Here is a 27,997-nt window from a genome sequence, read left to right on the forward strand (position 1 = left end):
GCGTCGAGAGGGGGGGCGCGCACGAAGAAAAAAATAAACTAGAGAGGGGGCGCGCACGAAGAAAGGTTTAAACGGAAAAGGAAGGAAAGTCTGATCATCAGTCACTCACCGACAGCTTCAGCTCAGCCGTGCGCGTTCACGCTCCGGTTTTGGAGATGTCGGCGCCATCCCCAAGCGCCTGCTGGCAGAGGGGAAAGTATTTTGACTCCTAAAAGAAATCCAACGTTAAGGGCAAAATGTTTCGGTGAGTAATCAATTGTATCTGTGCTTCATTCAAAGGTGTTGACTGTTAACTTTAGAAAAGGTTAAGTAGACTTTAGTAAACCTTACATGTTTAATGATTATGATTATTGGAGTGGCGATACTGTCTGTATTTGTCAAATAAAGCGAAAAACTGCGTTTGCGTTTGTCTGAGCGCGCGTCTGTCTGTTCATTCTGATACATTGCACATATCTTCAGGCAGAACCGGGACCTTCTAATATTAAGTGGATCATAAGTTGTTTTTTTAATGTAAAATCGGACTCTGCAATGCACAGTAACTCTAGCTGTCAGATAATGTAGTGGAGCATTACTTAACAGCTCCTCGTATGTTTTGTGTGGATAATCTCTCAGTGAAAAGTTATTAAAGTTGTCAGTAAGGTGATAAAAGTACAATATTTACCCTTAAATGTTGTGAGGAAGAACTATAAAGTAGCAGAAAATGGACATACTCAAGTAAAACACAGTGAGTAAATGTGCTTAGTTACTTTGCACGACTTCACTACTTGTGTGTTAAAGACTACCAGTTTGTTCTCAATCAGCAGTAAGGCTTAGACTTTAGGGGGAATGTTCCCCTAAAAAAAAGTCATTTTCTGTGTACTAAAATACCTCCAATCGCTCAATTTGCCTTTGAAAGTGTTTTATTTTAACAGAGGGATTTCTAGAAAAGAAAAGGGAGTCAGAAAGGCTTTGGGGCAGCAGAGAGACAGGAGAAAGCTCTGTGTGATACGGCGAGTGTAACACAAATTAATCTGATTAAAGAATTACAGCATTCCTTGGCAGAATCTCACGTAATCATCCGGAGGGAAAAAAAATGCAGATTTACAATGTTGTAATGTTGAAAGTTCAGCTGCCATGTGGTCATGTAACAGCTCACCAAACTATGTCTCAGTGCTTTATAAATGCCAGGTCGAAACACAAATCAATTATGCTCTACTTTACTTACAGAGCTGTCTGGTTAGCCAATGACAGCTTTCCTGCAGAGAGTTTATTCACAGCCCACATAAGTGATCAGGTGGGGCAGGACCTGTTAATGATTGACCACTCTGGACAGAGGGCAGGTAAACTTTACACTCTCACCGAGAGGCTAAATGTGGGAACATGTCACCTAAATTAAACTGCAGATAATCCAAAAGTATTTCAGCCGGGAGTGAAAACATCAGATGGTAAGAGGTCAAAGTTCTTGAGAGTTTTGTTCCGGAGATTGGTTCTTTGTTTGAGGGTTTAGATGTGTTTGTACTGCTGGCAAATCATAGTGAGGGGAAACAGGAAATCGTCAAACGTATTTTAAGTGTTGGACTATGTGGCTGGTTCTGATCGTTCAATAGAATCAATATACTGTTTGTTGTTGATTGTGGTTTCTCCGAATCTGATTTAGCAAAGAAAGTCTCTGTATAGCCAACATACTGATCGCATTATGCTGTATGAAGTGCAAACATAGAACAGGTGCACTTCAGCTTTTTGTGTACGCTACTCCGATAAAGATCAGTGTTATGTGTGTTGAAGGTGTGCCACATTTAGAAACAGTCAAAACACTGCTGATTGAACTGTGTTCTCCTCTCCACTGGCTCGGAGGTGCAATGTGTTTCAACAAAAGTGGAAATCAGGGAAATGTCTTCCAGAAATATCATCAAGTACGATAATAGTTTCTCTCATCTGGTTTGATGTCGCCCAATCAGACTGAAACCACCAATTACTCTCCTCGACAGATGAGCCGCCATCCATAATCGAGCCGGGACAATCAGCCAACCCTGATTTGGACTTTTTCTTCCTCTTGAACGAGTTCCTGCCTGCAGCCGCTGTGGGTACCGGAGTCGCCATGGAGACAGTGGTGATCGTGGCCATTGGGGTGTTGGCCACCATCTTCCTGGCCTCCTTCGTCGCCCTGGTGGTGGTGTGCAGACACCGCTACTGCCATCCTCACGACCTGCTGCACCACTTCGACTCCAAGTCAGTGAATCACTACGAAGCCTCTAAATCTGTATCAGACAGAGCTTTAACTAAGAATATAAGCTCCTAAAATGTAGTACAAAGTATAAAATATTGGTTATTTTGGTCTTAGTTACACGTTTCTTGCACAGCTGCTTGATACTGTACAATAAGGGTGTGTATAACAATAGTTTAGCATTACTTTCTAAAAAGTAGTTTTGTGGAGTTTTTATTAATTAGCAATAGTTAAGAAATGCCAGGAAACAAGGGAGTGAGATGCAACAAAGGTCTCTGAACCAGGGACAGTGCAGTTCATGGTTGGTGTCCTAAATTTTAAGCCGCAGGGGCGCTCCATTTATGTACTTGTCAACCTCAGTTGGACTTACTTTACCTCAACAATTAAAATCTTGAACTGTGATGTTCAACCGGAGGTTTCTAGGTTTGTTTTCTTGTATTGTTTTAAATTGTTCCTAATAAAAGGTCACAAATCATCTTAAATATTGATTTCCACAACCTCCCCAGGAAAAACATTTGCCATATTGGACCCTAATTTATCCTCCACTTCCCACAAAATGTGTATATGTACTCTGCTGCCTCCAAATTCAAAATATAGTACATCAGACTACACATCCATATTGACCCCTTTAGGCTACATTACATTACATTGCAGTCATTTAGCAGACGCTTTTATCCAAAGCGACTTACAATCAGTAGTATATAACATATCATTCACCCATTCACACACTGATGACAGGCTACCATGCAAGGTGCCACCATCAGACTCTAACTAACATTCATACAACATCCAGTCCACACCGATGGCAAGCCTTCGGGAGCAACTTGGGGTTAAGTGTCTTGCCCAAGGACACATCGACTGCTGAAGCCGGGTATCGAACCACCGACCCTCTGATTGGAGAACTACCTTGCTCTCCACTACGCCACAGCCGCCCCCCAGCCGGCTACAGGGCAACAACTGAACCTATCACCACTCAAACCTGCTTTACTGGTGTAATCAATTAATTCACCACAGCCAATCTAAATGTAATGGAACTCTGACTTTCTGGTTGGTAATCCAGCCTCGCTTCCTCTGCTTTCCCTGTTCTGTTTTACAGGCCCACAGTGGATCTGATTGGAGCCATGGAGACCCAGAGTGAGCCGTCGGAACTGGAGCTGGATGACGTGGTCATCACCAACCCTCACATTGAGGCCATCCTGGAGGACGAGGACTGGATAGAGGACGCCTCGTAAGGCCTATTGGTTCCATTATAGCATGAAATAAATTTAAAGTTTCAGACGTTTAAGTGACCTCTGCTAATGCTACCACTAACTAAGTTTCATTTTCTCAAGTGCTACGCTTTTGAGATACTTGTAATTATTTGCATTTTTTGATACTTTGTACTTCTACTCCACTACATTTCAGAGGGAAAAATAGTACTATCAATTGCACTACATTTATTTGATAACTAAAGTTAATTGAGCATTCAGATAAATAGTACAAAATGTATTTACAGATAAAATACTGTGTTGTATTAGATATATATCTATGTATAGACTATATATACTCGAGGGAAGAAATTCACAACCCAGCAATGTATAAGCATTGAGATAAAGTAAATAAGTTATTGAAATTAGCCACACCTTTAACAGTTGTAACATTAAAGCAAATATACACATTACTGCTTCAATGAATATAATCCAATTTGGATAATTTATTGTGAAATTAGTCATTCTGCATATTTTTACTTTTAATATTTCTATTCTAAAAATGTGGTACTTTTTCTCAACATTCTGATTGTAAAATGTAACTCTTAACAAAGTATTTCTATACTTAAGTATTGCTACTTAAATATCTGTGTACTTCTTCCTACTAATTCTGTGATTGTTTTTCACCCACAGTGGATTGGTCTCTCACTGCATCTCAATCCTAAAGGTCACTGAATTTCTTAGTTGCACCTTTTGTCCATATTTAGTCCATATTCTTATCCACTGATTCTAACACATATTACTTCCACATACAGATCTGCCACACTTTGACTGAAAAGCTGGTTGCCATGACAATGGGTTCAGGTGCAAAGGTCAAAGCACCGGCCAGCCTTAGTGACATCATCAATGTGGCCAAACGCATCAGCCCGAGGTAAGGCGCTGTATAAGATCTATACACAACTCTCATTGACACATTACTGACTCAGTCTAACCTCACTGTCCCGCCTCCTCGCAGGGTGGACGACGTGGTCAGGTCCATGTACCCTCCTCTGGATCCAATCCTCCTGGATGCCAGGTAATCACATTAGTTGTCCCATCATTTAAAGGAGCTTTTTGTTTGTCTCTCATAGCTTATTCCAAATAGCCTCCACTCTGATCTGTAAGAGCTGAGAGGAGCAACCACAACACTTGCTTCATGTATTAATCATTGATAGTGACAGAAATACAAATGTGAAGTAAGTTTTTCATAATTTAATCTAATTTAATACAAGGTTTATGCAATCCTTTTGGTGCTGTGTTATTTACATCAGCTCTTCAGCTCAAAAGACAATTTCTAAACCTGTTTTTTGCTTCATTTTAAAGTGTTTTGGTCAATAAGTGCTTTTTTTATTTTTTCTCCTTAGAGCCACCGCTCTCCTCCTTTCAGTCAGCCACCTGGTGCTGGTCACCCGCAACGCCTGTCACATGTCCGGCAGTATGGACTGGATCGACCAGTCGCTCAACGCGGCCGAAGATCACATGGTGGTTTTGCGCGAGGCGGCGCTGGCCTCCGAACCGGATCGAAGCATACATGGAGCTGACGCACAGAGAGAACAGGCCATCTAGACATTGAAACAGATACAACGTGTCCATGTTATCCATGTGCATCTGTACTCAGTTGATTTTTAACAGGCACATATTCTGCCACATTGTTGAAAAGGCACGCTTCCCAAACTCATCACGCAGTCCAAATTAACAAGGACACATCTGAACGCTGTGCTGATGGATGCAGGGACTTGACTCCGTCCCTTATTTTCACTTCTCACTTAAAAAAAGAAAACCTTGGAAATTGTTTCTTTATCATATTCTCACCAAAAAGTGCCTCAAATTATTCTGCATTCACTTCAGCTACAAAGTAAGTAGATGTCACACATTTAGATACAGGTGAGGTTTTTATCTGTCCAACCCTACAGCAGATCTCTTTTAGAGTTGGTCTGCTCAAACTGCCTGTGAGGGAAAGGCCTTTGCAAATTTCTTTCTCGGGTGCGCCATCACCCAGCGGTGGGCCTAAATCCAATCTCGCCAGCACTGCACAGTCACATGGAGGCTTAGTCAGCTAATCCATTTTGAGGAAAATATCCAGTTAGCCAGTGAACCCAAAGGAGTTCCAACTCAGTGGACCAATGGAAGACTAACCAGACTTATTTACAATTTGTGGGTTCAGCTTGACTTGTGGATGTACTAAAACATCCCTCAGATACTCTCTCTGTTAGAAATGGCTGGTCTGTGAGTTGTAACCACATAACGCAAGTGGTTTTAGCCACATCAGCAGCAGAGTAAGAGTTTTTTCCATTTGAGTTATTCCCTTTTGTCCCATTGCTGCATTGTATTATGATTAATTGAGGCTGTTATCCATGGAGAAGCACCACTTTGGTCCACACTGAAGTATCTCAACGGCTACTCGATGGATTAGCACAAACAGTTGGACAGACACTCATTATTCCCAGAGGATGAATCCTATTGACTTTGGTGATCCCCTGCCCTTCGCTCAAGCACCATCAGCAGGTCCACCATTGTGATCGAGTGTCTCAACAACATTTGCCTTAAAAATCCACACAGATTTTCATCTCCACAGCATGAATCACACTTACTTTGGTCATTTTTTTTTATCAAATACCTGCAAAAGGAATGACATTGCCATCAACATGTACATTGTGTTTAGTGCTTAATTGCCTGTGTTAGCATGCTGACACACTAAACTAATAAGGTAAACATCAGCATTTTTAGGGCTGTCAATGGAGGTATATTAACATGCTGATGTTAGCATTTAGCTCAAGGACAGCCTCATAGGACTGCTTGAGTGGTTGTACAAGTCTTGTTTTCCCCCTGTATGATTTTCTGAGAGTCAACACTAGACAGTGAGTCAAGAAACACTTTTTCTTTAATTTTGACAAGAAAAACCTTTTTAAAAAAAGCTAAAACTTGTTATCAAATCAGCTGTAGCTTCGGTTTCCATCTACAATTCTCCAAGAATAAGGATGTTACACAAATATCAAAGTACCAAGACATTTTTAAGCGCAAAAAAAAAAATCGCATCACGATCAGCAGAAATGTGGAACTTTCCCACCATATATAGAGGTACACTATCTCGTTACGTATTGCAGTGTTACGTGAGGCTGTTTGGGACAGTGGGTTGATTGAGGTGGAGCAGAATTAGGGTGTTGTTTTGGGCCAGAGGGATGTTATTGGAGCATGTCTACCTGCTCACCCATGCATAGCTAATAGTGAAACCCCAAGGAGTCCTAATAAGGCATTAGCCTACCCACAGCCACAATAAACACATGGGCTTAAGCTGCAATCCGCATGGCACAAACCTTTGTACACACAAGGCTGGCAGACAAATGAACACATCAGTGTGACACACGACTGTTAAATACACATCATAGACTACAGGCTCAAACACACTAGTTTTAAGATTTTGGTGACAATCAAGACGAGAAGGTTTTCAAAAGTCTGTTAACTGAAATTCAGCTGAAAACTGTAGCTCTGAACATGCAGAGATGTTTTGATGAAAAGGTATCAATTGAGGAGGAAACCTGTAGAAAGTGGTTAGCCTTTTATTTTTTCTTGTTTACATTGTTTTTTTTTAGCATTGAACCGTTTTTATGCACTCCTTTGTTTTCTCACCCTTATCCCACAGTTTGTTACTGATGTCCTTCCTTCACTCCCACACGCCTTTTCTTTTCATCTTTCATTGATTCATACAGATAAACTCTAATAGGAAAATGTGTTGGTTTTCTTTGCTCTGAACAACAGCTACAGAGAAATCCATGTCTTATAAAGAGTCCAAACACTCATACTAGTTTGACGTCAATAAAAGTGAATTTCTTTCCTCTTTTTATTACTTTGTAAGCAGTCCTTTGTGTAACAGCATGGTGCTGATACCCCCCTGCCATCTTCTCTTCTCAGTGGAGGAGGAAGTCCCTGCTGCAGGAGTGCCAGTCAGCCTCCATTTGTTTTCCCTGTCTAGCAAAGCAGCCCTTTGCTTTTCTTCAGATCAATTTGCTTCCAGTCTGGGAGGGAAGCATATTCATCTCTCTTCATTTCCAAAATAGTCTGAAACATAATTGTAGTGATTTATTTACACAGGAAACAATGTGAAAATCAATTCATATAATCAAATACAAATGTTAAAGTTTAGACTCCCTCTCACGATTTATCATCAGATTATAGACGACAGCATTTATTTTCATTTGCAAAATATGGCCAACACTGCAGCCTGCTGGTGGAAAGACATCACTGCATACTGCTCCGTCAGTTTACCTGAAAGTCTTGTTCAGACAGGTAGACCTCCAGGCGCTGGGGGTCCACTCCTTCAGGTAATGGGCTCCGCAGCAGCTCCTCCAGAGGGTACTGGGTCTTCATGAGCTGGGCCAGGGCGTCCTGCACCAAGGTCAGCTTAACCCGCCCCGCATCGCCCTGACACATACATCAAACACACCCAGGGAGAGAGAGAGAGATTCAGCTAAGACTGACAACTTCAGGCCGTATCTTAATATCTAGACTTCAAAATAGGAAACAGTAGATGTAAAGATACAACTGCATGGTGTTGGTACCTGTGTTGGGGGTCCCAGGCTCCTCTCCCAGCGGGGAAACACGTTAGTGAAGGTGAGAGGTTCTCGTCCCTCAAATATGAGGTAGGCCTGCGGTGGGCGTCTTGGGTTCATCTCTGGGGTACAGGGAAAAAATATAAAAATGTGTGTAACACCTCAACAAACCAGTACACCTTTCATTTCCACATAATTTCCTGTCAAGCAGCTTCCTCCACCTTTGCAGTACTGCAGTGCCGTCTGCATTGCACACCTCCTCTCGTCATGCCAGACGCTCCAGGCCGAAGATGAGCTCTCTGTCTGCTCGGGCTGACCCCTCTGCCACAGGTAAACCTCCAGACGGTTGTCAAGCAGGAACAACGCTGTCAAACAGAAAAACATAGGCAATATAATAGACAATAAATATGAGGTAGATTAGATCGATATCAAATTAAGTTTGACGTTGATGTTTCTTTTGGGATGTTAGCAAGATACAGAGCAAAGTGAAAGTGTGATAAAGCACATTTTTGACTGAGAAGTATTTTTAATCTTGTTTTGAAAAGGAATCTTTTTGTGTATTGTTGAGTGTGCTCTCACCCGGCTGTGGTACGGAGTACAGACTCTCCTGGACGAAGGGCGCTGCCATCACAAGCCCCGGCAGCCGCGTTGGACTCTGCAGCTCTTTGGCCTGGAAACTCCCAGAGGAAGCGCTCAGGTGGAAGAGGCGAGGTGTGAAGTTATACTTTCCTGGATCTGACAGAAGACATAAATAAAAAATATCATTTTAATGAATACAGAGCTGAGAGAAAAGTCTAGGGATCAAAGAAGTTGTTTTACTACCTTGCAGCATGCAGTCGTAGGCCTTCCTGTCCATTTGCCCCAGGGCTGTCCAGAAGTCTGCAGGCTCTGAACCTTCCTCCACTACCTGCACTGTCAGAGGGCTGCTTTTGCTCAGACCCAACTCTGGTGGACACCTAATACATAACACATACAATTCACAAGCTGGAAAATGATTTCAACCTTCAATGTTTAAAACAGGACCGTTTGAAAGCCCACCCGGTGAGTGTGACTCACATTTGAGTGAGACGCTCCACTGCCCTCTTGCTGACCTCTCTGGAGCTGCTATGAGCTTTACAGCCAGTCCAGAGATACAGCACTCCCTGCTGGCTATTGAGCAGGACAACAGAGCCCCTGGACCTCAGACCTGCACAGCAGCAGTCCACCTCTAACAGAGAGCCTTCCTCTGGGAGCTCACCTCGCACACAGAACAGATGCCACTCTGCTACAACAAACAGATAAGGTTTCTTTTTAATAAAATGACAAATCAAAGGAGAATGGATTCAGGAAGACAGAAATATGCCCTTACAGTACAGTACCTGCATTTGTGCAGGCCTCCTCTCGCTTTCGCTTGTGAATGACCAGGCCTCCCTGGAAAAGCTGCAGGAAACAGGGAGGTTCCTTTCCCTGAGGCATGACCACCTTCAGAAACAACATAACGGACACACAGGCTGTAAACAACAACAGTCCTACTGGAAGGGAGCTGAAGATGTCATTATATAGTTCTGATTTCTCTGAACTCAATACTAAAATAAACCCTAAATTGTCCCCACGTTATTATAGTAAAAGTATAAATAAAAGCTCCATATGTGCACTAAAATAAGTATACTTAAGTGAAAGTACCAATAGTAAAGAATGGTTCCCTTAAATGTTGTATTATTGTTGCATTAATCTTTCCACAGCGCTGGGTCAGTACTGAAGAAAGGTGTGGCTCCACTTAATTATTCTGCCTTCTTTGTCTTGCTTTAAACCAATCACAATCATCATGGGCGGCGCTAAGCACAGAACACAGAGACTTTGCCCTTTCAAAAAGATAGTGGAAGAGGAGGAGAATGCTAGCTGAAATAGGCGGCCAATGGCAGGCTTATACCCACTGTCTGAGTCACACTACTGTTGCATTAAAGAAATATTTTTGTGTTTTAAGTGGTTCAGGTGTTCAATGCACTTCTGGTATGGGACCCTTTAAAAAGGCAGGAATAATGTGAAAGTACTTATGGAAGTACTCCTGCTTGCTTTCACCAATAATATACTGAATGAATAATATTAAACAATAATAAGATATGTAACATCAATTAAGCATTCCTCTGTATTATTACTGGCTTTTGATTGCTGTCAGAACAAAAATAATAATTTTATGCCAACACATTGGCATCTGTCAAACTGAACACATGCAGTGTGTATTTTGCTTGTAACCCCTTATATTGCATTTTACTTGCCATCTACCTTACCTGTGACTCTTCATGGTTGTTCATCCCGATGGACAGGAAAGCAGCGGTGTCCCGCCCGCTGACACTGGAGTGACGGCCCCTCCACAGGAAGAAGGCGGTGTTTTCTTTTTGTCCGGGGCAATTGCTGCACTCATCAGGGCTGTTTGTCTTATCTACATCAGGGAAAATCCATTTACCTTTATATTTCAAATAAAATGACACTGACTGAAACAACAGAATAAGCTACATTGAGGAGAGTGATGGTAGATCATGTGGTGATGATGTCACTGACCGACAGTGTTGATGATGTACGTCCAGCGTATGACGTAGGAGTCTCCTTCGTGGAGCTGTCCGGTGCTCTCCAGGAGAATTTCGCTGTCATCGAACTCCTGGACGTGCCACGTGTCCACAGCAACTGTTTTCAGCGCCATCTGACGGCCTTCCTCCAGCGTGATGACCCCGTGCCCCCTCTGGACGTCAACCCCAGCCAACACGTTATGGACCAAGCCGTCCCCTTCAAGGGACTGACCCGACACCAGAGCCTTGGCGTCAAAGGCGCTCAGGACGTCTGAAGCTGTGGACGTGGACTGGGAAGACTCAACGGGGACGAGCTGTGGAGAGTTGAAAGTTAAAAGCTAAAAAGGAATCTTAACAAATCCAGATATTTCTGGTGAAAACACAGTTATCTTCCTGGTATCGGTCAACAATTGAATTATAAATGTTACACTGTGAGACAAACCTGTGTCTCTTTGCTCACTGCAGCAGCTCCCTCCATGCCTCCTTTCCCGCCTGTCCAGTCCAGGAACTTCTCCCTGAACAGAGCCGTCTCATCGTGCTCTGAGACACAACCGAACAACGCCCAGCTGGGACGCCCCTCTCCCTTCCTGAGGACAGAGTTAAAGACTTGGTGAATTTTCCAAGGAATATAATGGCAGTATAATGCAGTAAATATACACTTTAGAGGCTTAAATCTTAATGGACAGTGGAAATCATTACTGACTGTTTAGTCTCAGACAGCCATCGTACTTATCTGCTTCTTTACACTAGTACTTCTGCAGATTTAGGTGCATTCTAAGGCTTTAAAGCTTATATAGAATAAATATGGCTGTATACACTATATGGACCAAACTATGCAGACATGCCGGTCCATCTGGGGCTGTTAAATCCAATTAAGGCTCCTGTGCACAAAGCTAGATCCATGGCCTGCACAGAGCCCCCAACCTCAACCCCAATGTAACATCTTTGGGGTGAATAGGAACATGACTGCGAGCCAGACCTCATCACCCAGCATCCGTGTTGGACCTCACTAATGCTCCAAATATGGCTGAATGGGAGCAATTACCTGCAACAAGGTCTAGAGATCTTGACAGAAGTGTAGAGGCTGTTAAAGCAGCAGATTAATGCAAATGGTTGTGAGGTGACATGTTTAACTGTCTTTTGCCAGCTGCAGCATGTCAGTGTGTAGTGTGGACTCACAACGGCATGTCATGTGGACACAATGCTGCATGTTGGGGCTTCTCCATGTGTGACAAGTACGAACCATTTGCTTTGGTTTATGAGACCAACTGCTGACCTCTGTGGTGTTGCTGTGTGCACAGTAAACGTAATGTTGTATTCTCATTGTGTCTAGTGTGAAATGACATCCACTGCTTTTACTGTGTGCACCGCAGTGTTTAATACGTGTAGTAAAAACCTACAGCTGTACGCCTCTGTTTCTGTAATGTGTTCTGATATTGATGTGCTGTTGTTTTTTCGCTGTGAAGTACGAACTAAAAGCTTTACTGCCTGCAGTGTGAACTTACTGCTGTGTGTTCGGGTTACACCGCGTGGGATCCAGTGGATTGACTCTACAGTTGCTGTAGTCATAAGCTCCGACCCACACTTGGTGAGTCAGTTGAAGAGCAACGTTCCTCCTGCTGGGGGAAACATCCTGTCCATGCCACAGGTACACTTCACTGCCGAAATCAAACACCAGGGCCTGGGCACTGGACACACACACACACACACACACACACACACACACACACACACACACACACACACACACACACACACACACACACACACACACACACACACACACACACACACACACACACACACACACACACACACACACACACACACACACACACACACACACACACACACACACACACACACACATATATATATATATATATTTACAGTATGTGCATAGAGTTTAAAGTGAGACAAACATAAAACAAATAGAAAACAACAGCAGAATCCAGAGAAGACCTCAGACCTCATTGGAACCCAGCAGGGAGACCCTGGGGATGGAGGCCCAGGCCTGTTCATGAGGCACCAGTCTGTTCTCCATCAGCCTGTACACACAATTGGACTCCACCACACCACACTCATAGAGCTCATCCTCCTCTTCTGCACCGGCTCCTGTGGGGAAAGCAAACTAATCTTTAAATATATTCTCCAGTTGTGACCTTTTGTTGACTTCTATCACAGATGAAAACATCTGTTTATATTGTTTTCCATTTACAAAAAACATTACATGTTAATGAAATGGTCAGCCTTGGCAGTAAATACAGTATTCTATCAAATAAGTATGCAAAATACATAGTTATAGAAACAGGGTTGCATATTCTGCTGTTACAGTAATCACATTATACAGAAATCTTAAGTTCACTTAGGCTACTCCACTTTATAATATCACTAAATTCCAGTTGCCCTGCCTCCTTAGTTAGTTTTTCCCATGGCAACACACAGAATCTTAATATATTGATTAATTTATAATCTGTCCTTTACAGCTAAATGATAAACACAGTAATCCTTAAACAATATACTCAGCAGACATTATGACCACTAACCTCTGTATTGTCTCCTTCCTCCTAGAAGCCTCCAGAAGTCTGCAGCCAGGCTGCTGTCACAGTTCCGCCCCTCCTCCAGGTGGACCACCTGGGAGGCCTGACAGCCGAGATCCTGATGCCTCTGGATGGACAATGCCAGGTCAGAGGCCTGAAAAACAAAAAGGATCAGTTTCTAACACCAAGGCAGAGCAGGCATATGGAATTAGATAATAAACCAGGTCCTGCACCAAATTATGTGGCCGTTTAGATGCTGTTATAGTATTATAGTATTGTTACAAATGCACATTTTTCTATTAAACTTTATTTTGATAGCAGCTGTTACCAAAAAAAGCAGCCTTTTTTTTTTTCATTTGAAACTTTAAAGCTCCAACATGGCAAGATATTCATTAAGTAAATTAACTAGAAGTAATCAAAACATACATATTAAGCTGTAGATTATGTAACCGGAGAGCAGAAAGGCATATCGAGGCATCTTGTAAAATTTATGCTAACAACATACTGTGTTGATCCCAACCATAGAAGCCCCAAACAGTCCTGGGTGGTACCTTGGCTTTCTCTTCTTCATTGGCAAACTCTGCACTCCACAGGATGCAGTGATCCGGAGTGACCAGCAGGAAGCAGTCTCCACTGTTCAGTGACTGCACTGACGGCTCCACCAGACGCACCTGGACATGCCGCCTACCTGTCACCACAGGCACTAGTTAATATAAACACCTCAACACAAAGCAGCAATATAAGGACACTCCTGCACACAAATGAACCAAATACTTTCTGACCTTTGATGTGAATGAGCATCAGGCTGCTGAAGGGAGGAAAAGACTTTGCAGTATCTGATGAACAGATGAAGTCTTCTGATTTGGAAAGATGTGAATCTGCCACGGAGGAGTTCTTGGACTCTGTTGGGAGGAGAAAACACACGATAAAGGGGAAAGTGAATAAGGACGACAAAGTCAAAAGAAAGGAAATGAGGAAAGAGAAAATATTCCCACTCACTTTTCTCTGCTTGGGAGCTCTCCTCAGCAGCTGTGTTGTTGACTCTCTCTCCCATGTAGTCCTGCATTATGTCCTCCCGGGCAGCGAGAGCCCTCAGAGGGTTTCTGGAGCCCTGAGTCCGACGGGACGGACGGACCGACCGCCTGTGCTCGGCTACTGATGAGGTCAGTCTGCACCACACACACATGACAAATACAACTTCACACAGACAGTAAAGACAGTCTCCATGAGTATAGTCTTAATATATTAGTTATTATTAATAATAGCTAATGATGTGTTACTGCTGCTGTGATGGCATTGTGATCAGGATCAGAAAGTAAAAAGCCACACAGAGTAAACTTTGATCTTTAGTGCAAAACAATGGAGATATTTTGCTTTTATTCTAAGAACTGAAATGAAGTGCCATCAATAACTTTTGAGACAGTTATGAGATAATTTAAGAGAGCTCCAGAAGTGTACCAACTGTGCTGGGAGTCACCAGCAGATGGCTGTATTACATGCACAGATGAAGTGAATTTACAGCAAAGACCAGATATCTTGGAAATGTATGATGACGAGTAAATAACAAGATACAGGTTTGTTCCAAAATCAACACAACATGGAATAATTGGAATCAATGGATGCAGGACACAAACCACATCTATATAAAAAATAAAAACTCCAAGATGACTCCAAGAGGTTTTAAGTTGTTTCAAAAAACCAGAAACAAATTATAGATTTGATTCACATACAAACATGTAGGGCCATCACAAATGGTTAGCACTTACAATATTGCTAGTTTATCCCTCTTAAACTCTTTGTCTAAATTAAAAATAATCTAAATTGAATAGTGTCAGAAAACGTATCTCATGGGGAAGATTCTCATTTGTTTATTTATTCATCTGATTATTTATGGCTAAGAAGTCAAAGGTATTATTATCACTTATATTGATGTGGTGCAATTTATCTTCCTGAAATCAAGATGATTTACAGACCTGTCAGACACCATAGCATAGTATAGAGGATTGCTTAGATAACTATGAATTTAATATTCTTACAATAATCAATAATACAATCTGTGGTAAAACCAGGGCTCACATGGGTGTGTTGGTTTGGCAGAGGACATCCAGGTCCTGCTCACTCTCTGCAGCAGCGGCGTCTCCACAGGGTGGGGGGGTGCAGGCGGAGGGAGGTGACTGATCTCTGAGGAAACCAGCGTCCAACGTGTTTGATTCAACCACAGGCGCCTCCCGCCTCACTTCATGTGGAGCCACTGAGAGCGGAGAGCTCTGCTGAGCTGCAGGGGGACGGGACAGGAAATATGAACTTAATATACTTAAGACTTTAACAACTTATATCAGTGAGGCTTTACATGAACTTACCTTCAAACTCGCCCAAAGACTGCACAGGGATTTCTGTTAAGCACAAAGAGCAAAGAGTTTAGAGAGAAACAAACAAGACAAAACTTTCTTTTATTTATTTTTTATGTAATGCAGCTCTTACCATCATAAGAGCTTGTTAGAGCTTCAGAGGAGTGTCCCTTGTTATGAGAGGTGTCATTCCTGTCTGATTCAGGAGATCCTAACAGACACAGATGGCATGAGTCAGAGACACAAACCTCCTGAGGTAAAGATAGAGAGACAATGAGAGAAAAGAGAAAATCAGAAAAAGTAAACTCACCTCTCTTGTTCATGCATCCGGTCTCTTGCTCTTTTCTTTCCAGCTCTGTATTGATTTCCTCAACTTCGTCCATCTCATCCTCTACTCTCTATAAAGTCAGAAAAACAGATGAGTAAATGTAAAATACAGGTGAGCTCTTCTGTAGATTAAAATGTTAAAAAGAAATGTCGCTCTTCCTCACCTTCTGTCTCCACTGAGGCTGAATCTGGTCTTTGGTAGGAGAGGAGATTTCTTGTGCTTCAAACGACAGACTTGTCTGAGGATGAATTAACAACAGAATACATGGATAATTTAGCAACAGGTTAGTTCTTTTGCGTATATCGGGAAGACCCCTTAGGAGACGTGCATTACCAAAGGGAAAAAAAATATGATATTGAACGATCTGATACCTTTGGGAACAATAAATAAACAAGGTAAAAAGGCTATCAAGAAACTAAATGTAATCAGGCAGCAAACCAACTATTTTTCTCAACAAGGAAACATATCTTTTATATTAAAATACTAAATCTGTTGCTCTTGAGTTTACTGTCAATACAGCAGGAGAAACATGATGAATTATTAAGTTCACATTCTTGATAATGTTGACAAAAATTAAGCTTGGTTCTTTTTATTTATTTTGTCTTCCTCCAATATTGTTTGTAATATTATTAAACACTGCGGTGCACACAGTAAAAAGGAAGGTTAGATGTGGACGTATGGCAAAGAAATTGTGTGTTTAGTTTGAAAGAATGACTAAAGTAAAAAGCACAGAATTAACAAGAACAAAATTGAAAGTGTTAAATGAGATCTGCAATGTGTTACCTCAGGAAAATTTTATTTTTCAAATAAAAAAAAAAACACTTTGAAGGTGACAGAGCTGACTCGTTAGCGAGAGTGAAACTTCACACATCATCTGCACGTGAAACTGTGCGATGACAAACTTTTCACTGCATCCAAAACACGGCAAATCACAAAGGGAAGCGACGATGATTAATTCATGCAGCAGCTCAAACAATTACCTGATTGAAAAACATGATATATTGGGGCGTAGTGCTAGAATAGACAGAGGCAAAGACGGGTTCCTGGGAGAGAAGAGGAATTAGAGGAGAGAGGGGAATGCTAAAGCTGTAGTAGAATAAGAAATGCGTTTAATCTTCATAATGGGAATCTAGAAGGTTCTATGTATTTCAAAGCATTGGTTAAGACTTACCCAGCACTGAGGGTTGACACTCTCCACATGAAGGTTTACTGTCTCTTCCTGCAGAGGGCAGTATGTGAGGAATCAGTAGATAATACAAAACAAAAAGGGAAACAAATTTAAATGTTGCCAGAAATACAACAGAAATGATCATTACAGGAGAAGAATACTAAATTAAGGGGTGATAAAAAAATAAAAAAAATAACTAAAATATATCATCATGAAACTCCCCGGTTGATTATTTACATTAAGACAATTATTATTTGAAATACAAGTCTTCTGAAATGTTATGTTTAAGCATGCAAATGAGGCATTATCTAATGGTAATTTTGGGAGAATTTAGGAGTAGTATAATAAACACCTTAATGTGTATTTTGGATGTTTTCTTTCCATTAGTCTGCAGGAAGACATGATGGTATGAAAGCTAAATAAAGATCTCAAAATAGCCCAACATTTTTTTGTGTCTCCCCTTAATACACACAGACACAGTACATGTACACACACATGTCTCGGCAGTGCAGCTGAGATTATGAGGTCATAAAAGGGTCCGAAATTTACAACCAGAATCAAATCATTCAGTTTACAATCCACATAATGCTCTGACAGAGTAAAACCCCTCTCAGTAGACAAACACTAGATATTCCCCAGTAACTTTAATCTGATCTCAAGACATTTAGCACCTACCAAATCCAGAGTGCTGTTGCTAAGAGATGCTATATCTGGTTTCACTGGAATGACAAATGCACCGATGCTACGGCATCTCTTCTCATTCTGGATTTCAGGGTTGGCAGGAAGAGTGAACCCAACAACCTCAACAGTTATTTCAACAAAGCCCAGGGTGCTTTCCCATAGAATTGAGATAAAAACACTACAAGATCTGTGGATATGTTGCGTTGGTTTTCAATATAATTGAATCAGTTTTAAGAATGGTGTTAATTCCCCTGATACCAGCTATATGCCTTCCTGAAAAACTAAATGTTTCTGATTCTTGCCACCCTGAGGATCTCTCTCACTCTCTTTCATTATTCATTCAGGCAACTGTGACTGCACTAAATGACATGTAACAGGTTCCTCTTTTATGAAATGATATGACAGCCATCAAGGTGACTAGGTGTTTGCTTACAGCGAATGTTTGGGTATATAATCTGAAATAAGCCCCGAATGGTCCTGTGAGCAGGGACAATAGTTAAGGAACACAAGCCGAGAATTCATAGTAGTTAAGAAACTGGGAATTTCAGACCGCACTGAATTACACTATATTGATGTTGTGCACATGAAAAAAGCTTGTGTTCTTCTGAAACTAGTCAAAGTTTATGTGATTATGGCACAAAACCAAGTGTGTTAGTTCGGTTTCAGAAGTGTGGGAGATGTTGGAGCTTCTAAAAAAAATACAAAGGTATACACATTCAAAAGGTACAAGTGATGTCCTTTAAACTGTCTTATCTTTGGGACCTGTTCAATCACACTCTTAATGAGATAAATAAATACTATTTAAGTGAGAGTAGAGCAGTATTCTCTTGTAGCTGGTAAAGCTTTATTACATTGACCGCTTGAAAGCGACCTACACTAACACATCTATATTATATATTTTGTATGACCTTTGGATTTCGGCAGCTTGGCAATCCAAATATTTTGTTAGGCAGATTTAAGTGAGTAAATCAAAATGAAAGCTTAAAAGTGAGAGGGACAAAGGTGAAATTAGACTTATTGCTCTCTGCTGACGGTCTAAAAGCCACGGGCTCCAAACTAGACTTTTAAAGGATTAGTGATTATGGAGGGGCAAAGAGTTTCCCCTCTACAGGCAAGAGGCAGAGCAGCTGTTGATTCTGCAGCTGTGATTTGGTCCACTTAGATCCCTTGTTGTACATACTGAGTACATCACAGACCTTTGCAGTAACAGCGAGACGTGTCTTTGTTTCTCACCTTAATTCTGCTGGTGTTGGTTGACTCCTGCAGCTTAACGGTGCCATCTACCAGTGTGACCTGAACATGTCCCATGGCTGTGGCTTCTTCATTCATCCTCCTCACACTCTCTTCCTCATTCTGCTGCCTTTTGGACACAACAAACGTACAGAATATAAGCTATAGAGCAAAAAAGACAATTCAAAATACTACCAACATTTTTTATTTCAGTTCAATTTGCATCTTAAAACTGCTAGGAGATGATGTTTGTTGGTGAGATCTTTAAAATGTGATCATTTTTGGAGCACCAAAAACATGAAGCACTCAATGTTCTGCCCAAATTCATTTTTTTCTTGATAATAATGAGGCATGTATCAGCCCATCTTACTAAATTTCAGATACTCACTGAACTCTCCCAGTCGTTTCTGAGCTGTGATCCGCAGAGGAAACCAGCTGTCCCTGCAGCTTGGTCTGGCTGGGCCTCTCCTCCTGAGGAGTGTCCTGCTCTGACAAGACTCTTATCGGTGTGCAGCCGATGGTTTCCCTCCTGGTTCGGGCCCTCTGTCTCCAGGGAGCGGCGGTCAGCGAGCCTCCCTCCCCACCTGGAGCCTCTCCTCTCTCTCTCCGTGTTGCTGAGGACATTTCCTGAAGCTCTGCGCTCCCCCTCCTCCCTTGCATCCCTGCTTCTTCACAGCCTCCACCATTCTGTTCATGGCTGGACGGTCCATCCGTCTGACCGCCCTCCTTTCTGCTCCACTCTGAGCCTCCGGAGCAGCTTTTCTTCAGGATCCCTCTCAAGAATGGCTCAGAGTCGTGGCGCTGCAGGCCCTGCTGGGTAGAACCACAAGGCTCCTCAGGCACAGGACCTGTGTCCGGTCTTGGCTGGGAAAGGCGGATCTCGCTGGGTTTCAGGTTGACAGACGAGGCCTGCTGTCTGTCGGACAGATGAGCTGACAAACCGAAGGCGGGAAGCTGTACAGGGCCTTTTTGGAGCTGAACAGAGACAAGGCACAAGGGTGAGACATACAGTAGGTATAGGTCATTTTTCAAAACATACTATTTATTAAGAGATGATTTTTGTATAAAACAAGGATTTTTGGCTCTTCTACTCACCAGGTTGACCTCCTCCACAGTGATGGGCTGTGTGCGGTACCGAGCCCCCTTCTGCCTCCGTCTCTCCGGGGGCCCGTCAGCAGGGCCGCCCCCCTGCCTCCCCGGCACGGCGAGTTTGTTGAACAGGGCCAGCTTCTCACTCATGGTCAGCTTGCTGTTCTCATCGCAATCCTCCACTGACTCAGCTTCCATAGACTGGGACTCCACTGGTGGTGCTGGTGGTTTGGGGGCACTGCAGAGAAACATGAGCACACATGAATAGAAGAGGCTTATAATTACAAAATAAGAGCAAAACTAATATTGAATTGATTTTGCTTGTGTAGCCAGAACCTGATGTATCGCATTCCTCTGTGCCATAGAGGACCGTTGTTATTAAAACCACTACTCCTGGTTTAGTAAGGTTTGCTAATAACCACAATGTCCAGCTGTTTAAGGAAATGAATGAGCCAAAAATATATAATTGTGAACTGTTTTTAAAGATATGTCATTGTTGGTTTTGTTCTTTTTATGGGATTTGTTGACAGTAAGAAATATATAGAATAATGCTAGCTTTACCCTTTAACATGTGAAGGTAAAATAAAAAACGTTTAAGTATTGCAATGCCAATATTAGTTGGTACTGTGCATTAAACTGTTGAGAATCCAACCAAATTCCCATGAAATATTCTTCTATGTAAAGTCTGTATTCCTAGTACTGAAGCTAAAATCACCCTCCATGTGGCCACTAGGCTTCCCCACCTGATTGCCACGATTTCCTCACAGGTGATTGGCTGAGTTAGAAACCGATGGTCGTTGCCACGACGCACCCTGCGTTCATGACAGACGCTGCCTGAGCGAGGCTTTAAGAAGGCCGAGGCCTCTGGGGTAGCAGCCTTCTCCAGCTCCTATGGAGGAGGCGGGGAAATATGTTAATATCAACACATGACATTTGACCGTCACATTTGGTCCTTTTAGCAGCTTCAATCGACAGCCTCTACCTGCTAAATACGTAATAAGGGAGACCACAAAACCGTCAGTGAAAACTCTCCTGTCCTGATGTCTCCTGTTCTATTCGTAAGGACAGATGGAGGTGGGTCGGATAGCTGGTTAATAAAGCAGCTAGCTGTAAGGTGGAGCGTGTTGGCAACATGGATAGAATGCCAGCCCAACAGGTCACAGTGTAACCAGAGTTCTGCCGGCTTCAGTTACCTCCCAGCCTGCCTCCACAGAGTAGCAGGCTAATTATATACCGCTGCTATGGTTGTTAATAGTAATACAGTGTCTGGCACATTTTCACCTGATGCTTTATATCTAAAAGTGTGCAGGATGTGAAATGTAGCAACGGAGATTGGAAAATCCAAAATGTGTTTCATCTTCTGTGCAAAGACAAAAACTGTGTTTATAACACTGTAAATTTAGTATTTATTTTACAAATATATATATATATATATATATATATATGTACAAATAGACACACTGTAGCATCAGCTGTGCACCTGTTGGACCATTCATATCTCTCAACACAAGCAGGTTGTGTTCTGCATGCTCAGCGCTGACTCACCATGCGTCTCAAACTGTAAGGTGAGCAGCTCAGGTGACTGTCGATGATGGGCGGAGCTTTCTCTTTAGCTGTTTAATACGTTTCTTGACAACTTATCACCTTTTCATAATAGTAGCTTTAGATTTAGTATGGGGCATCACATTAACATATGTCATTATGAATTATGTTTGCAGCTGGCAGTTCATCGCAGCTAAACTTTCAGAAAACCTTAAATTATTCAGCTGGGACTGTACGTGGACGCATGACTCCATCACATTAGATGGAGAATCAGGGAAAGCCACGGATGGATCATATTTAAAAGCAGGCATTAGACAGCACGTAACATAAGAGAGAATAAGCAGGTCATGAGCAGCAACGAGGATCCTGTTTCAGTGCTGAGACAAACATAGACTCACTTTAAACAAAGACATCTTGGCTGCCACACTCATTTTGGCTCTGTCGTCTGTTTTCACATCAGCTGCAAGAAGACAAAAGACATTAATCATTAATCATTGTGTCATTGACAGTTAATGAATCATTATACATTTCAGACACTATCTAAATGTATATTTAAGGAAAGGGCTGGAGATCAAACAGGCCTCAATCGGATATTTGGTGTTATTTTTTCATAAATTGACCATTTAAAACCCCAAAGTTACAATATAACACATACAAAATAACCAATCGAGGTGGCGGTAGACCAGCAACTCCCTCTCTCTGTGAGGTACAATTACTGTATTTGACAAAGGTGGCTTTGCTGTGAAAATATTCTAAATGGAGCCTGAACTTAAACTGATATTGATTTTTTTAGATAGGTCTTTCTTTTTGGTGTCTAAACTACTTTTTTCCATCCACAGCAGCACATTGTTTGCTGGTACTCCTGTTTGCTTCTCCCAGCTGGGGGAGTTCTGACCTCCATCTACTGTAGGTAATAATACACTGACAAACGATAAGTACCTCATACCAAACCCCTTAAAAAAAAATGGAGAGGGACTGACTTAGCAGTGCTCCACCGCTCACAGGGTTTTATGAGACGTAAATCTGTCATCAAAGAGGAGTTTAAACATTGTGAGCCTAAAAATATAAACAGATTCATTTCATGAGCTGTTATATGTGTTTGTGGAGGCAACTGTGCATGTTGGATGCACACCCTAAGTATTTGCTTTGTTAGAGGCGTGTGAAGGAAATGCCATATTTTTTCTGCTGTTTATGATCCTTCTGTTGCCAGTTAATATTGCAAGCAAGATTTTCACTTTTTTTCTCTCCTGCCATCATTGTGTTTACATCACTGTGTATCAATGGTGACCAGTATTGTGCTACAGTGACCTTCTCCGTCTCTGTGTCACTGTCCACATGGCCGGCGTACCAGCGTTACAGACAAAAGCTGTTTGTCTCCGAACACAATAACAAACTGTATGATTAAAGCCCGGGCGGGAACACAGCTTCACCTTTACAGTTCTCCTCTTCCTCTGCGTCCAACAGCCTAGAAGAATGAAAAGAGGCAAAAAATGAAGTCACCAGGTGAAATACAAACAGTGGGGAGATGTGGATCTAAATCTCCGGCTCCTGTGTGTCCTCTTTCATATCCTGCTGAAAGCTTACAATACACGTCTTTGTGCCTCAGTATGCAGCTCCAAACAATCAAGATACTGTGTCATATTTGCATGCTTGGTAAAGCAACACTGTAGAGGTCATGACAAACACAAACACATGCAAATCACACCACCCTTGGGCATTTATGTAAAGGTTCTGCACCTGCCATACCTCAGGTAAGTTGAAAATGATGTCATACACAACTTTAAAAACATGCCAGCAAAACACTGCAAACAGCATTTTATTTGGGAAAATCCAAACCAGGTGCCTCATCTTGCACCACAGCACACTGCCCCTACCCGCTGCTCTCCTCCATCTCATTGGCTGTAATCGGCTGAGTCCTGAAGCGTTCGCTCGTCTTGCGTCCTCCACCTGACCCGTTGGGGAGGTACCGCCGGGAGCGTCGGCGCCCCCCCTCAGAGCCCGGCTTCACAGCCAGATCCAGAGAGGACGTGGCTCGCCCAGCCTCAGGGCAACTAGTATCCACACAAACAGACCGGGAGGAGGGAGGGGAAGAAGGTGTTGAGGCGAGGACAAGTAAAAGCCACAGAGGTACAGAGGCTGACAGTGACAGTCTGGATCACACACATGCAGGTGACCCTACACTTTCTCGGGTTGCGCTCCACTCCCCGTCTGCTGCAGAAGAGCACTTCTCAACCGGCCCACCGACACTCGTGTGTGGAGTTGCGGGGCATCGAGTCCAAGAGGGACGGGTTGCCCCTCCCCACTCAGCATGCTGGCAGAGTCCGGGGAACCCTGCCTGGAGGGGGCGGGAGTGAGGGGAAGGAGGTGAGGATGCAGGTGTGGGGAATGTAGGGGTAAGGAACGCTCTCGTAAAAAAAAAAAAGCACAATCTTGAACCTTTCAAGCAAGAGCAGACTAAAAAATGTGCAGCTCCATTCATGGAAGGTGCAACATTGTATCTTTTTTTCTGACATTAAAGAGGTTACCAGTCTCTGTTCCTCCAAGAAAAAGCACCCAGACCACATGATGGGAAAAGTGTCTGGAAGCGTACCAATCAACTGCAGAAGAAGAATCAGACTGGCTTTAACGTTCCCTGCTGGGACCCACTGATTTAGACCGCTCAGTTTGAATTAGTAACAAAGGTTGCAGAGCAACTGGTGAAGTCAAGGATCTGGAGCTGCTCAAAGGTCGCTGTTAAGAAGCAGGCCAAGTTCAAAAACTGGTAATATAACCTCCTGGGATTTACATCGAGAACTTCAGAAAGTGAAAAATATTAAATACATTTGGAATACTATGATCCCTTACTGACTTTTTGTTCTCAAGTCTAAAATCTAGATTTATTTGACCTCTAATTCGATCCAGGTCTGCGTGAAGCTGTTCAGTAGCAGTGACTAAAACAAAAGGAGGAGGATGAGACTGTTTTATCGCTTCCGAAGAAGAAAGCCATCCACTTGTCTGCATTTTCTACACATTTTACTGAAAATAGATTGTGAAGTTACATGGGAATTTCACATACAACTACATGTAATATCCCTTTTTCTCTCTGGTCACATTAGCCTTCTCCTCAGTGATGATATTAATATGATGCTGTTATATTAACTATCTGTTGTGTTATTCTAGGACGACACCTACAGTTTATAATGATGTCAAGGTGGAAAAGGTTGAAGCAAGGGACAGGTGTCATCTGGAGTTAGGAAGTGGCCATGTTTCTTTATTGGTGTTTGGACAAATTAAGCCCAAGAGACACCTGCTCTCCTCCACATTTAGGCTCAGGAAAACATAAAGACAAGACAAGACTCACTCAATTGAGTCATCATTCTCTGCAGACAGGACTCACCTTCTAGAATGGTTGGACTCTGCAGGATCCTCTAATCCATTTGAAACCCCTCGCGTCCTGCCGTTCACTCTTTCACTAAGGCCATCTGAGTTTAAAGTCCCTCTGTGGGCTTCGGTCGCTGGGTCGTGCCCTTCTTTCCCATTCCTCCTCACCCACTTGGAAGGTAGCTCCTCCATGGTGCCAAAGCGTTCGGCCAGTTCTCGCCTCCGCTCGGCTTTATAGCGAGCGATCCGCTCTGACCTGGGCTCAAGGACTGGGTTCTCCATGGCGTCCATAACTCTCAGGAGGATTCAGTCGATTATCTGCTCCTCGAGTATTTGCAAAGCATTTAGGAACAGAAATCAGACGGGTTGTTCTTTCTCCACTTTGTCAGCTAAGGCAAAAAACGGGAGCCAAACTTTCCTCGGGTAAAATTCTGATTCCATTGGACCTAAAGACTTTCTTAGCTGAGAGTCCACCAATCAGGGGTTGAAGAACAAGCTGCTGCTTGGTGGGTGAGACATTCTCCTGAAAGAGGAATAAGCAAACAAAAAACAGGTCAGAAGCTAACTCAGACAGAGACACATAACTCATGTGCCCTTCAGCAGTCAGCACACGTCTTCCGAGAGAGGTTTATGACAACATCAACGAGCCTTCATTATACATTAACTAATTTCTCTAGAAGTGCATCCTCTTCTCTCCTCTTGCTAGAGTCCATGTAAGATGATCTGCACCAGCCTGCAGTGCCATGCAGGAATCTCCCCTTGCACTGAAACTCAACACCTCAGCAGCTCAGCTCCACTCTGGGTCCGGGCCTCGATGGCACTGAGGATTCAGGCTTGCTGGTGTTCTCCACAACACTGACTGTAACTTCTTGTTCAAATGTTATCTGACAAGGTGCAATGAATCCCTGATTAGCTATGGATTCAAATTAGTTCATGTCCCATCTAAATTATGACATGTTCCCTAGCAACGTGCTGATATAGATGAGCCAAAAAAAGTCCCAGTTGGCTACATCATGGTTGCCTGGAGGTGAATAAACAACATTAACAACTTCTGAGGCTGCAAGCCACATATAAATAGCACAGATATGACAAGATTTGCATTTAAAGACAGCAGCTAACCATCAGATAGGTTCACAAATGAGAGACTATGTGCGCTCACAAATAATACAAACCTAAATGTGCGTTAGCATATGTGTCTGTGTGCTTTCCAAAACTGTGGATGTCAGCATTCCTGGTGCAGGAAGCACAATGGAGCGAGAACAAAGAGATGTGAGCCACGGACTTAGTGAAGCAGATATATCTGCAGCAGGGCTGAATGGCTCGGGTGACAGTAGAGCTCACAAAGTAAAAGACGCAAGTTTATTTTAGCACGTTTGCTGCTTCTCTTAGACTGCTGGAAATAAATACAGAGTGATTATAGTGCAATGATTGTCAAAGTCTGCAAAACTTCTGGTCTACTGGCATTTCATCTGTCAGAAACACCCAAAATATGCTGATATGATGATGTCATCTTGAATAAACTTAAGGCCACATTTGCAGACATTGTCAGCAGGCGATTGACCGATTGATTGAGATTGATACACAAGACAACAAGCTCAAAGATTTGTGATCTGTGTATCCCTGTTACCACTTCAAAACATGCGTACATGTGCTTTGAACAAAAACAGTCAGCCAATCAGAACTCAGAGAGAGCAAGCCAGGAGCATCCCCAGTCACACTGACGCCATGCTCCTGTATGTTTTTGCTGGCAGAACACAAGGAAGTGGCCAAGCTTGTTTAAAGAGCCAAAAGTCACGTGACAAGCTGCAGGATTGTCGATTGGAGGGGAGAATGCCATAGAGGCTCAACAGGGATCATTGGCTTCTAATCCAGCGACACTAGTTGACACTAGCTCCGAAATAAAGCTGGTGGATGAGCACAGGTCCCATTCTTATCCTACTCAGAGAGGGTTACTTCAACAACAGTTTGATATTCTAATGAAAATATCAAGAGGGCTAAACAAAAGCCAATTAGTGCAAAGCTATGGGTATCAATCTAAATCTTACACGCAGTTTAACAGATAATTCCCAAAGCATTCCATAAGCACCTTTAACCTTTACTTTCAACTTTACTGGATATATAGTTTTACATGCTGACAAGCTGGTTTTACTAAAAGTGCAGACATATTGCATGTTACATAACAAGAGGACCGCAGTGTCCAGCAGCAGCAGAGTAAACCTGATTAAAAGGCTAGCCAAGAATAAGCCTCCTACCAATTACACCTGTCCTGGCTGGTCTACCTGCAGGACAGCACATCCTGAAGCATGAGGAATTCTCAGAGGCCTTCCCTTCATACATCCACTTTGTAAGTGAGCAGCAGAACTCTGGATGTGTTTATGTAGATATGCATTGACCTTTTGCCTGATCTCTATATTAAAAGGCATGTGGCTGCAGGGCAGAGAGTACCAGCCTTCTCCTCATGTAACCACCGTAATCCACTTGTCATCCCAGTGGGATGTAGCACATTAACAGTTGATCTGATGGAAATTTTAAACACACAGATACCTTTGATTTATTTGTCCAACAAATAGCTACATCATGTATAGTAGTGTGAAACTACCAGACGCATAGAGTAACATACATTTATACTTAAACTTAAAAAGTTTAGACTACCACTATGCTTTTAAACTGAACTCTTTTTTAGTAATTCATAGTGAACAAAAAAAGTATTCAAACTAAAGGCAAACACCTTTATTGGGTTGGTTGGGGACTAATGAGAGAAGTCTAACAAACAAACATAAGGTGTTAAGATTAACGGTTCTTGCCGTTTCGTACGTGCGTAATTCGTGCGTAAATTGCGCGTAAAACATGTTCCAAGCATATTTTAGAAAATACTACACTTAACTTACAACAAAAGGCTCGCAAAGTGAGCTCCTTGACCACCGTGCTACCCGAACTTCAGCAGGTCTGACAGAACAAACACCAACAGTGATTCAATATTCAGAACGTCCGTCATATCTGACGCCTGGCTAAATGTTGGACTATAGCTTCGTTATTTGGGACAATGGGTGTAGAATGAAGTACTCACATGCACAACGCGCCGTGTGAACCGGGCATGAGCGGTGCCGCTGCCCTTCCTCAGACCGGCGGTCCCTCCCCACTGGCTCTTCAACCGGACTGTCGCTCCAAATGTAGTGACACTGGCAGCTGCGG

The 27,997-nt window shown here is 42.6% G+C and overlaps 2 protein-coding genes across 4 annotated transcripts; one reads left to right on the forward strand and one right to left on the reverse strand.

The window, feature by feature from the left end:
* The first annotated feature begins 89 nt into the window (after nt 1-89).
* tmem98 (transmembrane protein 98) lies at nt 90-7,386 on the forward strand. 3 transcript variants are annotated; one of them, XM_054607491.1, is made up of 7 exons: nt 90-244; nt 1,968-2,208; nt 3,300-3,431; nt 4,084-4,117; nt 4,206-4,321; nt 4,406-4,465; nt 4,794-7,386. In XM_054607491.1, the coding sequence occupies exons 2-7, from the start codon at nt 2,078-2,080 to the stop codon at nt 4,993-4,995; spliced, it is 675 nt and encodes a 224-aa protein (XP_054463466.1). In that variant the 5' UTR covers nt 90-244; nt 1,968-2,077; the 3' UTR covers nt 4,996-7,386. The 3 variants fall into 3 exon arrangements, with proteins under 3 accessions (XP_054463466.1, XP_054463465.1, XP_054463464.1); XM_054607490.1 differs by lacking the exon at nt 90-244 and adding an exon at nt 1,339-1,424 and having other exon boundaries at nt 1,938-2,208; XM_054607489.1 differs by lacking the exon at nt 90-244 and adding an exon at nt 1,352-1,424.
* On the reverse strand, nt 7,386-27,994 carry svilc (supervillin c). The gene is made up of 33 exons (XM_054607492.1): nt 27,873-27,994; nt 24,822-25,328; nt 23,625-23,780; nt 23,320-23,496; nt 22,876-22,910; nt 21,844-21,905; nt 20,647-20,792; nt 19,910-20,141; nt 19,203-19,789; nt 18,818-18,944; nt 16,907-16,954; nt 15,899-15,973; nt 15,718-15,805; nt 15,541-15,618; nt 15,420-15,452; nt 15,136-15,334; nt 14,059-14,228; nt 13,842-13,961; nt 13,611-13,747; nt 13,066-13,213; nt 12,489-12,634; nt 12,025-12,200; nt 10,962-11,106; nt 10,515-10,833; nt 10,244-10,395; nt 9,335-9,437; nt 9,033-9,240; nt 8,799-8,932; nt 8,556-8,711; nt 8,198-8,341; nt 7,986-8,098; nt 7,693-7,848; nt 7,386-7,485 (listed from the first exon to the last, which is right to left on the reverse strand). Exons 2-33 carry the CDS (start codon nt 25,094-25,096, stop codon nt 7,396-7,398), a joined length of 4,935 nt encoding a protein of 1,644 aa, XP_054463467.1. The 5' UTR covers nt 25,097-25,328; nt 27,873-27,994; the 3' UTR covers nt 7,386-7,395.
* Between the last annotated feature and the right edge of the window lie 3 nt (nt 27,995-27,997).

This window comes from Anoplopoma fimbria, chromosome 11, assembly GCF_027596085.1.
Source record: "Anoplopoma fimbria isolate UVic2021 breed Golden Eagle Sablefish chromosome 11, Afim_UVic_2022, whole genome shotgun sequence".
Classification (NCBI taxonomy): domain Eukaryota; kingdom Metazoa; phylum Chordata; class Actinopteri; order Perciformes; family Anoplopomatidae; genus Anoplopoma; species Anoplopoma fimbria.

What these genes read in the sequence shown, in the direction of transcription:
- svilc (XM_054607492.1), bottom strand. Translation starts at nt 25,096, where the DNA reads ATGGACGCCATGGAGAACCCAGTCCTTGAGCCCAGGTCAGAGCGGATC. An exon ending in CCAAGATGTCTTTGTTTAAA is followed by an intron (nt 20,793 to 21,843) that starts GTGAGTCTATGT and finishes CCTCCTCCATAG; the next exon opens with GAGCTGGAGAAGGCTGCTAC. An exon ending in CCAACACCAGCAGAATTAAG is followed by an intron (nt 16,955 to 18,817) that starts GTGAGAAACAAA and finishes TGCCCTCTGCAG; the next exon opens with GAAGAGACAGTAAACCTTCA.
- tmem98 (XM_054607491.1), top strand. Translation starts at nt 2,078, where the DNA reads ATGGAGACAGTGGTGATCGTGGCCATTGGGGTGTTGGCCACCATCTTC. An exon ending in ACTGCATCTCAATCCTAAAG is followed by an intron (nt 4,118 to 4,205) that starts GTCACTGAATTT and finishes TTCCACATACAG; the next exon opens with ATCTGCCACACTTTGACTGA. An exon ending in GCCAAACGCATCAGCCCGAG is followed by an intron (nt 4,322 to 4,405) that starts GTAAGGCGCTGT and finishes GCCTCCTCGCAG; the next exon opens with GGTGGACGACGTGGTCAGGT.